The 12,634-nt window shown below is 40.1% G+C and overlaps 1 protein-coding gene across 3 annotated transcripts; it reads left to right on the top strand.

Moving 5' to 3' along the window:
• Positions 1-1,537: 1,537 nt before the first annotated feature.
• LOC103984562 (filament-like plant protein 4) lies at positions 1,538-11,076 on the top strand. 3 transcript variants are annotated; one of them, XM_009402080.3, is made up of 6 exons: positions 1,538-1,931; positions 4,463-4,588; positions 5,972-6,146; positions 6,839-9,290; positions 9,436-9,487; positions 10,145-11,076. In XM_009402080.3, the coding sequence occupies exons 2-6, from the start codon at positions 4,475-4,477 to the stop codon at positions 10,604-10,606; spliced, it is 3,255 nt and encodes a 1,084-aa protein (XP_009400355.2). In that variant the 5' UTR covers positions 1,538-1,931; positions 4,463-4,474; the 3' UTR covers positions 10,607-11,076. The 3 variants fall into 3 exon arrangements, with proteins under 3 accessions (XP_009400355.2, XP_018682164.2, XP_065008026.1); XM_018826619.2 differs by having other exon boundaries at positions 4,455-4,588; XM_065151954.1 differs by lacking the exon at positions 1,538-1,931 and adding an exon at positions 2,723-3,244.
• The last annotated feature ends 1,558 nt before the right edge of the window (positions 11,077-12,634 follow it).

Here is a 12,634-nt window from a genome sequence, read left to right as displayed (position 1 = left end):
TGATGTTTGCATTACAAGTAGACGACGATTGCTTGTGTCGAGCGACCAGAAAAGGGGGAGATAGGCTTCGTCGTTAGGGATTAATGCTCCTTATAAGCATACGATCGGGAAAAAAAGAAAAGGTTCCGTAGTTAGGGATTAATGCTTCCTACAATCAAACGTACGATCTTTCCCAAAATCATGATCGGAAGGAGAGACGTGTGTGCCCTTCTACCCTCCCAAAATCATGATTTAAAGTTCTTATAGTCGTTTAAACTTTACCGCTAAATCAGGATATAATGGATCAGACGTAGTGGGTCGGACTCAGACCCGTAAGAGTGAATCACATGTAGGGAGGCGGACGAGTTCGTGTTGTCTCCTGCCGTAGAGATCCGTGGAGCATTCAAGATACCCATTAAAGTCACGTGACGATGCCAAGTACGTGGGCGACGGTCTCACATGGGACTGGACAATCACTGCGAGCGTGGCCTCAGTTCCATTCCATCCGCCTAACGTGGCCGAGTTCTTACGACACCTGGAAGCATTATGAGCCCCGGTAAAACACACGCCGATCGCCTTCTGCGAGTAGGCCTGCTCTGTACTCCAAATGATCGACCAGGACCAGCCATGTCGTGCGTGAAGCGGACTGTGCACGGATCCAGATCCGGATGGTAAGGTTACGACTGCCACGTCTCGGTCTCGTTCGGATCCGACATGACAACCGAGTTCAGGACGACGAGCAGAATCGTCCGATGGAGATCCGACGGTCGATCCAACCCCCCCCCCCCCCCCCCCCCCCCCGCATCGTGATGAGATCTTGCTGTCGGCGAGAACCAAAGACGGCACTGCCATCGAATCACCGTCGAACGCGGATCAGACGGCCTCCAACGCACCATCAAGTCAGTCGTCGTCAGCTGAAACCGACGCGCGCGTTAAAAAAGAGAGTAAAATAGGAAAGAATTGTGAAAAAAGGACGCGGCAACCGTCGGTGGATTCCACTCCAATCACCACCGTCCAATCCATGGCCTTATGTATATTATCCGAAGCAGGTCTCCTCTGGTAATTGGTAGGAATGTTTTCTTTCTTCTTCACAGAGCCGTCCTGACAAGCACAGCTTTGAATATTACAGGTAAATTAAGACCCAACGCCCCCCGACTGAGACGTAGCGCGGTTTCGAAGGCAGCAACGCTGATGCGCACAGCTCAACCTGCTTCGGAAGGTCGGTCTTCTTCTAGCAGCCAGCGGTGGTGGTCTTTTGACTCTCTCTTTCTAGCATGAAAAAGTTAAAGAGGTATAGAATATAGTAGGGTTTCTTTTTAGAAAGGTGGGGGCTTCAGCAAGGAGCATTATCTTTTTACTCATTACGCGCATATATTTAGCCTCATCTACCTGCTCCATTATTGAATAGGATACATGAGCCGAATGGGGGCCCACGTGGGGTGCAAACGGGTAGGTCTAATAATTTCCTCAAGGAAGAAAAGGCGAAAGAGAAAGGAACGGGCATCTTTGGGTACTTTCCAACGATGGTTTTTGCTTTTTAAGTGCGCAACCTAACTCTAATATTTTTACCCACTTCGCTCTCGTTCTCCTGCCTTCCCTTTTTCTTTTCTTTGTGTGCTCTCGTCTCTGTTCTCCGTTCTCTGTTCTCTGTTCTTCTTGTATGAGCACGAAGTGGCATCGACAAGTATGACTCGGAGAGAGTTGGCGCAGCAGACAAGGCAATAACTATCTCGATCTCCTCCTCCTCCTCCTCCTCCACCGCCATTCTGTGTATCTCTCCGTCTCCACCGAACTTGTGTATATATCCAAATAAGGTAGGGAAAAAGAATCGATACGGAGAAAGAACCGCATCTTTCTTCCATTGTTCCTCTGCATCGCTTCTTCGGACCAAAACCACACGGCTCGCCAGATCTGATCCCAGAATTCGAACCGCGCGAACCGCATTCCATCTGGTAAGTCCTGTTCATGCCTGCATTTGGCTCCGCCCATCTGATTTTGGTTTTCCCTGCTGCTGTTCTATCTTCCCCGATGGTTTTGTCTCGTATCTTTTTATAGCCCTGATAGAATTATGCTCCTATAGAATTTCATTTCGTGCGTTGGCGGTGGCATCGACGACAGAAAAATCCGTGTTTCTCCTAATATTTTTCCTGAGGAAATTTGATTTCTTTAATCTTTATAATCGCTGTTGCTGACCAGCAGATACACAATGCATCGATCTGATGCTCTCAATGTACTTGGCGGAGACTTTTGATCACCTCGGTGTTCTTTTCTTCCGATCAAAGGTTTTGAGTTTGTATTGCTGAACGCTGAAACGCTGCCAAAGCTTGGCTGGTAGGTCAGTGCTGCAAGTGGGAGACTAGCATTGACAAAAAAATTTCAAGTCCGGCATGATGAACTGGCCTGCTTTAAACTAATGCCTTGTATTCCTTCCGAAGCAATCTCGCTTCAAGCATGCCCATGCCAGATTAGACCAGGAAGGGCATGGTTTTTGCGCCCCTTTTCCAGTCTGGAATCACTTAATTGTATCTGGGAGACGATAGCACCTCCTTACCCCACTTATATTTAAAGAATTTCAACTACTTTGGGCCATGTCTGCTCTCAATGCTTCCTTGGTGGCCTCTCTAATTTACTTCCCGCTTTTAATTTCCCTCTCCTAACTTGTGTTCGTCCTGGCATCAAGGATTAATCCACCTTAATGCTTTAAATTCTCAACATGTTTGTGCACGACTGACGACCGCTCTCTTTGTCCTTCAATCAACCAACCAATGCTGGTTTTCTTTGATTAGCTTGTGTTTTATATTAAACTTGTGATTCCATTCCATGTGGTGGTGACTACTAGGGTTAAAAAGACAATTTACAGTGTCCAAGAAACTTTTTTTCTCTCTCACAAATATTGTTGCTAAATCTCCATATATGCTTATCTGTTACTAGAAAATCAGATATTTGATAGTTCTACCTCCAGGTTCTGTTTTTAATTCATTCGTACCGTTCTGCTACATATCTATTCCAGCTGCTAAGGTTTATGGTTCCTGTATCGCTACAATGCCAAGCTGTATCAAATGATATATTTACAAAGCAGCGCATATCTGTTCCAATGGGTGCCCAGAGTCAAACCTATGTGATGATATTGCTTTTCTTTTCCAGCAAACAGTGCAGCTGCACTCACAAAATCAGGAAACTTCACTAATTGGTTACTCATACCATGGTCAACGTTGTCAATCATCACGTGTCATTAACAATTTCAGAGCCAAATCTAAAAAAAAAGGTTTTGTTTACTTTTCATCTAAATCTACGTGTGATTCTCTCTTTTAGCTTCAAAGTTTAAGAATCATTAGCTAGAACTGTCATTGACTAGATTTCTTGGCAGAAACAACTTTACAGACTTACAAGGTTCACTTGGTTATTATGGTAAGAGAAGTTCCAAAGCTGAGCCTAATTGATTATGCCTCTTCCAACTGTTGCATGGAGATGGAACTAGTATTGGATATGTACCTACGTATAGGTTTCTTCAACGGGAAATGCAAAAAGATGAAGTGTATTGATAAATAACTCGGATAGATATTAAATAGTATCGTAGAGAGCATTAAGAAGGAATATTCTGTAGAAAGTAGTGATATTAAGTTGTTTCTTCTTCTTTTTGATAGTTTTAATTGGAAACTTATCTCTAGATTACTGATAAATACCTGATGAAGGACTGTATACTAGCATTGTGATAAGTGTATCCCTTTGAGGTCAAAACTCCATTTTAGCTTAATTGTTAAGATTCTACCATAGTTTTAATTCTGAATTCCAGCATCATCAACCAAAACCTAGAAGTAAAAGCTTCAAGGATCTTTATGGCTATATACTATAGAATCAAGTTCATTGTTTTGGTAAATTTTGACTCACTACCTTGTCAAAAGTGTCTGACTTGTATCTTTATATGAAGATTTAACTGTGAGTCGAATGTGAGGCTTTATTATCACCTAACATTTACCATTAGTCATTATCAGTAAATAAAATTGAGTTTCTAGTAGGCAAGTATACTATCTCTCTGTTTGGATGCTCGAATTCAGTATTGTGAAGCATAAGATATTTATGGACTTTGATAAACTTATTAGTTAAAAACATTAGCAGCATGTTTTGTTTTAAGTTTTAACTAATGTCGAAACATGGAAAAACCTATTGACAGAACTCAGTCACTTGTAATACTTGGATTTCTGTTGTTCGCATAACTAAAATACATAACCAGAGTTCTACTGGCAGTTTATATTCATATGAGCATGTGATTATAACTGAGAAATCATGGGAAATGTCCTTCTGGATATTAATACTTATAGGAATATACTCTTCTCTTAGTAATTCTATAGGTCTTGTTTGATATCTTAAACAACTTGCAGCTTTCCTGTCACCATTTCTTGTGTCAATCCACCTGTTAGCATGAGTTTTCATTTCTATTGTACTTTATTTGTTGAAGAATGACTCAATCAATATAGCATTATAGGATATTTAATTGATGATGGATCGGCGAAGTTGGCCTTGGAAGAAGAAGTCATCTGAAAAGGCAGCGACTACAACTGATTCCTCCACTGCAATTTCATCTAGTTCTGGTGGAAATAAAGTTGATCAGGTTTGTTTCTTTCTGTGCTTTGCTGGTGCAGACTTGAATGAAATCACATCAGTGAATTCTTGATGGACAACATGTTTTGAACATTTCTAATTGATTGACATCATCGATACGAGTTTGATAAATGGGTTCCATGCAGGTAGATAGATACAGGATACTGATATTGGAAAATGATAAGCTTGTTTTATTATTTGTTTGCAAATATGGTGTATAACCTTAAAGTTGAACATAAGAGTATTTCTAGAATATACCACTTGAAATTCATAGATGGATATTGTATAGAGACTCATAAAAGGACAAGCTTAAAGATGTCAAGAATGCTGTATATGGTCCCTTTTACGGAGTTCTACGCAGACTTTAAAATGAAAGACACTTGCATAATACAGTCAGGCTAATTAGTTATCTTTGTTCATTTTTCATAGCATCAACAAATAGAAGACTTTATGTGCATTAAACAAAATTACTAGAGGTATCTAGCAGGCTCAATCTGTAGGCAATAATACTGTGATCCATGTTGGCAGGTGACATTTAGTCATACTGGCATATGTATGTTGACATCCATTTATTCAATGTTGAAACTGACCATTATTCAATGGCTATATTTTATATCAAGGAACTGCATGTGTTTGTAGTTAGTTTCTGAAAAAAAAAGTGGCAAACCTTTGCTGTTCCAAATGTGTGACAGTAAACAATAATCAAATATCCAGCCGAGTTGGGCAAGAGTTTAGGGAATAGCTACATCACCATGAAAGGTGATCCACTAAAACCAAGAGACAACACAAAAACTAAAAAGCAACTAATGTACACCCAAAATCCACAAATCAAAGCTGAACAATTCTAATAAATGGGATCTCCAGATCCAACAGAAGTATAAATAAACAAGGAAACCACATTATATTATTGTCATTTCATAAAAATAAACATTAAGAGATGAAGTTATAACCAGCAGAAGTCTTGCAAATCAGGGCACCAGTTTGTTTCTGTCATATTTGGAGGAATAACCACTGGCAACATCAATGGTTATTGGGACATCTTGAGAAGCACAATGGAGTGGAATAAGCAAGCATTTTTTTTTCTTGCACCTGTATCATCAAGGCCAAGGAAAATAGAAAATTTAAATCTATGCAAATATACTTGCATCACATTAAACAACTTTCTTTATCCAAAGAGTTAACATAACAGGTAAACTAATGAGGTTTCATGAGGGTCTTAGCTTGGAATCTATTCCCTGCTCTTTCAAAGACCTCACCAGGATTTGTTGTTGGTAGTTATTGTTTCTTATCCTACGTTACTGTGGATTGTGAGTGAAGACATCTGTCTTGTTTTCTGGTTTGCTCTTCTCTTGATGTGGTTACATACTCTCTCAGTTGAATCCCTTTTTTGCAGGATAGTAATACTATTAGCTATGTACAAATTTCTGTGGAATCATATGCCCACCTGACTGAATTGGAAGACCAAGTGAAGACCTTACAAGAAAAATTATCTGCAGCACAAACCGAGATGACAACTAAGGATAATCTAGTCAAGCAACATGCTAAAGTTGCTGAAGAAGCAGTTTCAGGTACTAAGGTGTAGGATTACATCAATTTGCATGAATATATTTTGGTGCCAACATTTAATAAGTGGTTCATGTGGCTGCATATGCAGACATTTATTCTGATATAGCCCTGTGACTTCTTGCAGAAAGCCGTAGTAGTCCTATAACTATGTTCAAACAGAGTGAACAGGCAGCTATTTATTATGATCCATATGCCATTTATTATTATGTGATTCTCTAAGACCTCTATGCTTTGACCTTTTTTTTTCTTTTCCACTTATCACTTTTAGGTTCACTAATGAGTACCATTTTATCTTATTCTGACTAGACACCTTATTTGTTAATATATAAATTTAACCATGTATTTTGGCTTTGCTATTTAATTGTCAAAATTTTCTCAGTTGGAAAGTATGTGTGTGTGTGTATATATATTGTATGACATGTACATGTGACCAAAATTAACATATGCAGCTGCATCCTGCATATGCTCAATGCATTAGCCTGATCTGTGTCTTAACTTCATTTAGTACTGCTTGGTGATAAGCACATCAATCTGGTTATGCTTTCTTAAAAAAATTGACATAGTTTTAGCTGATTTCTCTGGTTGTCTTTAAGATTGTTGATCTGAAAATTGATTATGAGGAACCTTTTTTTATTGTTTTTAATTTCTTATTTTGAGTATCAATGATTAAGATGAACATTTTTTGTTGTTTCAGGTTGGGAAAAAGCTGAAGCTGAATCATCTGCACTGAAAAATCAACTTGAATCTGTCACATTGTTGAAGCTTACTGCTGAAGAACGCGCATCTCATCTCGATGGTGCCCTGAAGGAGTGCATGAAGCAGATAAGAAACGTGAAGGAAGAAAGCGAGCAAAAATTGCATGATGTAGTCTTCGCCAAAACTAAGCAATGGGAAAAAATGAAGGCAGAGCTAGAAGCAAAGCTAGATGATTTTGACCAGGAGCTGCTCAGAGCTTCTGCTGAAAATGCAGCTCTTTCAAGATCTCTTCAAGAACGTGCAGATATTCTGATGAAAATTACTGATGAGAAGTTGCAAGCTGATACTGAAATTGAAGTGCTAAAGGGCAATATACTATCATGTGAAAAAGAAATTAATTCATTGAAATATGAACTACATGTTGTTTCTAAAGAGCTTGAAATTCGGAATGAAGAGAAAAATATGAGCGTAAAGTCTGCTGATGCAGCAAACAAGCAGCACCTGGAGGATGTCAAGAAAATATCAAAACTGGAAGCAGAATGCCAAAGATTACGTGGCCTTGTTAGAAAAAAGCTGCCTGGACCCGCTGCATTAGCACAAATGAAGCTAGAGGTTGAGAGTTTAGGCCGTGATCATGGTGAGAGTAGATTGCGGCGCTCACCTGCTAAGAATCTCGGTACTAATCACATATCAACACCGGCTCTGGATTTTGCCTCTGAAAGCATTTACACTTTGCAGAAGGAGAATGAGTTTCTTACAGCACGCTTATTAGCAACTGAGGAAGAAACGAAAATGCTAAAAGAGGCTTTATCAAACCGTAACAGTGAGTTACAGGCTTCAAGAAACATTTTTGCTAAAACAGCAAGCAAGCTTCGTAGTGTTGAAGCACGGATGCTGGCTCTGAACCCGCAAAAGTTCTTATCAAATCCAAGTTTTGACATCTCTTCTGATACCAATTTGAGCCAAAATGAAAGTCACCCACCAAGCTTGACCTCAATGTCTGAAGATGGAAATGATGAAGTAGAAAGTTATTCTGAACCTTGGGCTACACCATTAACGTCAGATCTCTCACAAATCAAGAAAGAAAAAGGCACTGAAAAGAGTAAGAATACTGGCAATTCAAACCATTTGGAACTTATGGATGACTTTCTAGAGATGGAGAGGTTAGCTTGTTTGTCAACAGAGTCTAATGGAACAATGACGATATCTGATGGTGTCCTTGATAAGCTGAAAACTGTAAATAATGATGGTACTTTGTCGGCTGATGTTCAAAAGGATGCTACTAGTAAAGAGCAACATCTGGCATCAGAGAAGACAGGTCTGCCTTGCACAAATCAAATGTGTTCTGAGGGAGAACTTGCAACGAATAAGCTCAGTTCTCTGTTGAGAAAGCTTCAGTCAAGAATAAACTCTACTTTTAACTTGTCAGATCAGGAAGTTGATATCGGTAAAGTGTTGGAGGATATAAAACATATTGTGCAGGAAACACAGGAAGAGTTGCCTCAGCATTCTGTAAGCTGTGTTATCGAAGAAAATTACTCTACAGATGCTTCTTGTCATAAAAGAGATTGCTATGATGATGTGGACAAGACTACCGATATAGGCATTTCTTCTAAGCAAGATGATATTTCATGCGCTGATGATAAGCAGAACTTAGGTCAAGAGTTCAAAAATGCTTTGTCAGAGATTCAAGATTTTGTTACATCTGTTGGTAAAGAATCCTCAGAACTACAAGATAGGCAATCTGGTGGTCCAATACTAAGTGAGAAAATCCAGCAGTTCTCTTCTTATGTCAATGATGTACTACACAATGAAAAAAGCTTGAATGATTTGATACTTATTTTATCCCATATTTTGTCCGAAGCCAGTGAGATGGGCTTTAAAATGACCTTTAAAATGGGCAATGAATGGGAAAGCAATATTTCAGACTGCATAGATAAGGTAACATTACTTGAAAACAGAGTGGCTCAGCATGAACCAAGAAATGAGATTTTATCAGGAAGGTCTATCGCTCCGTCTCATTCTTCCTCTCATCCAGATATCGAGGGGCCTATCAGTGACAGCTTTGAACAAAGGAGCACGACACAGAAGTTTTCGTTGAAGGAATTTGAAGAGATGAGGTTGGAGAAAAAAAACATGCAAACGGAACTGTCTACTTGTACTGAATTGTTGGAAGGGACAAAACTTCGTCTAGTCGAAGCAGAACAAAGTTTGGCAGAGCTTAAATCTCAATTGGCTGCTAGCCAAAAATCAAACAGCTTGTCTGAAACACAGTTAAAGTGTATGGCCGAGTCGTACAAGTTGCTGGAATCACGCTCACAGCAGTTAGAAGCCGAAGTAAACATTCTACGTACAGAAGTACAAACATTGAACGATGAACTTGGTGAGGAAAAGCGTATTCATCAGGATGATTTGACCAAATTAAGAGATCTTCAAGAGAAGATCGAGAGGTTAGCTATTGTTTTGTAGACTTTGCTAAATATTGTAATTCAGAATAGTTGATTGCATGTTGGAGTTGGCATTTATTTAGTTGGTGCTGTTAATATATTTATTGTTCTTATTTTCTTATTTCTTTTCATTTTTTTTTAAATGAAGGAATGAAAAGTGTTCAATGTGCTCAGATGCTGACAATGACAAGACAAAACAGGTAATGTGCATTCCTCGACTCCATCATGCAAGTCTTTTTGTTGAGCTAGGTCTATAATTTTTATTTTTTCTTCTTTTATATAAGAATGACATTGACCATTGGACCTTGTTAAAATAGTGCCAAGGTTGGTTCTTATAAGCCAATTTATGACTGCCTCTTTGAACCCACCAGTAGTGGTCCAAAATTTTCTGGTCTCTCTTATCCTAAATGGCTTACAGACTTTGCCAAAGGAAAATTTTGCTTTGCAATTAACTTTTATAAAACCATGTCTACTCATGTTTGTGCTTTTGTGACTTTCGAAAATTTTGCATGATGTTCTTTTCTTGAGTTTGACGACAACTTTAAATATGTGATATTTCACAAACTCGTGCCTTCAGGAAGGCTAGGGTTCGCATTCCTACTGTTTGTTGCTTTATTAATCAGAAGCTCACAAATCGTTTCTTATCAAGAATGATGTTTGCAATTTGATTTTATTTTTTGCAATTGTTCACTACACTGGCATCAGAAAAGCACAGGAAACTGTTTTTGGACTGAACTAATTTGTGCTACTTGTTAATTTACATGAACCATTTGTGGCATGCCATCATCTTTAGATTCAGATAACAGAACTTCTAGTTCTTCTACACAACTTTCAAAGTGCCGTATGTTCTGTAATAGGAGAAAGAGATAGCAGCCGCTGCGGAGAAGCTTGCGGAGTGTCAAGAGACCATACTTCTGCTTGGAAGGCAATTGCAAACATTGCGACCACCAGCAGAACAATCAGATTCCTTTCCAAATAACAGAAATCACTTAAATGACTATTTCGAAGACGCACTGGACTCTACTGGCTTTAACACTCAAAGCATGCATAATTCAAGGTACATGGCATCTGAGACAGAAAGTGCTGCTGCTTTTGTGACGCCAAGAACCGGTGGTGAATCCCCATTGGATGGATACAGCTCCCAGATTAGCCCATCCGACAATGAAGCAAGTCCATTTCCCAGATCACCTATCAACTCAAAGCATCAAAAGCATAGGTCTTCCAGGTCATCGTCTTCTACTTCTTTTCCTAATGCCTTGCCCGATAAGCAGGGTCGTGGTTTTAGCAGGTTTTTCTCCAAGACAAAAGGCGATCACTAATTTATGCTTTTGAGAAAACTTTTCTTTTGATGGATATTCCAAAAGAACTCTCCGCAGATTGATAAATGAGTGCACAGTGGTTGATCCACCAATTAATCTTCAAAGTTGAGCTCATAACTTGTAGTTTTCAGCCTTTAGGCGGGTTACGCTTGTTTTTGGTGGTAATTACCAAATCTACTTGCAATCGAGCCGCCCGCCTTCCTTGAAAGTTTGTTTGAATTGCAACTTGGAGCAACATCCATGTCCTCCATGATGATCAACAGTTATAATGGCAGTTGTGGGTTTACCAGACAAAAATTTATGTACATTGTCGTCGTGAAGACAACATTTTCCTGTTACGGAACGTAAGCATATAGTAAACCAACTATGTTCTTAGAACACCGATTGATGTATAGTAAACTGGCATAAATTATGTTTCTTTAAAGATTCCAAGTTTGGTTTGTGAATTCAATCAACGTTTGAAATCTCCATACCGATTTGTGATTGCTCAAAGTTTTCAGTTGTGAATTATTCATCACTTCTTCATGACTATCCTGTAATTGAAACAGACGATAATACCAGTAATACGATTGTTGTCGGCCTAAATAAGAAGCTCCACTGCCTGATATAGAGTAGCAGCATATCGAAGATAACAATGGGTTGAGAGATCGCCCACAGACGGCATGACAAGGCATCATGGCGTGGTACAAACCCCTTTTAACTAAACCAGAATGGAAACAATCATCTACCACAAGCTCTTGCAACCCGCAATGAATGCTCTTCACGTCCGTGTCTCCTCGCTGGAGTTCACGCCACATGACGATGGCGCTCTAGTGCGGGTGGAACACCACGCCTGTGGGGCTCTTGCTCGGTGCATGCAGGCGCGCCGGTGCCACGGCCTCCTGTGTCCCACATCGCCGACGGAGGAACATGCTGCGCCAACAGTCACATCCGGAACATGCATGACCAAGAAGTTGCTGCAGCTCCAACCATGTAATCCACCGACACCGCGTTACAGTACTTGCCGGGGAGTCACCAGGCACTGCAGAAGCTCCGCGCGCGGCGGCCGTACACGTAGTTGGAGGTCTATGTCCGGCGCTGCATGCTTAATGTCGGGAGTAGGACATCGGCTGCCATGGATCTGTCGGCGAGCCGGCCACGTTTGTACAGCACAAGAGCGACCCCTTTGGAGCTCTTCAGTATGGCGAATTCGATGTGTTACGCCACTACAGCCACTCATTAGATTTGGAGGCCGTGGCTCCCGCGCACCTCGCGGTCAACACATGGGTTTCCTCCTCCTGTGGACCCGTCTTGCCTTGTTAGATCTTCTTCGATATGTTTGGTATACCGTCTCCGGAAAGGCGATGTCTGCTTTGATAAATGTGCTCTTGCAGAGGCGTTGACATAGAGAGGCTGAAATGAACTCAGTTTGATGGACTTTCACCTCCTCAACGAGAAAAGTTCGTACATGGCAAAGCAAATTTTAGCGGGCGTTGATATCTATAATTTGCTGCAACACCACTCACTACAGACACGATGATCCAATGACCATAAAAGCGACAGAAAGATCAGCACATCGTTATGATGCACGACAGGAGTTCACGAATCCAAATGTTTTGGCTCTGTTCATTGTAGAATACAGGAGTTCATCTACACTGTTCTTTGTAGAGACATTGGTTCAAGCATGAAACCATCTAAAACCGTAGCAACATGAAAGTTTTCGTCCACGATTGGAGATGTGTTGGTGTTATCGTATTGCTCGATACAAAGTTTTCAGAGGAAAAGAAATTTAGATACGGAAAAATATTAGAAATTGAAGTTTGCTGCTTTATAGATAACCTAAATTTCTCAAGGTTTTGATATCTGAAGATTTAAAGGAAACACATTTTCCTAATAGAACTAAATATTTTATGTGAGAGGATACATATGAGATTTCGTAGACACTGCATACGACTTGTATCCAACATTAAATGCTTGATGATGATGGGACTCGTAGACATGGCATGGCCAGCGAAGGCTAGAAGAGGGACCTCTTGGAAGACGTTTAAG

Source organism: Musa acuminata, chromosome BXJ3-5, assembly GCF_036884655.1.
Source record: "Musa acuminata AAA Group cultivar baxijiao chromosome BXJ3-5, Cavendish_Baxijiao_AAA, whole genome shotgun sequence".
Lineage (NCBI taxonomy): Eukaryota > Viridiplantae > Streptophyta > Magnoliopsida > Zingiberales > Musaceae > Musa > Musa acuminata.
This window is presented reverse-complemented; position numbering and strand designations above follow the sequence as displayed.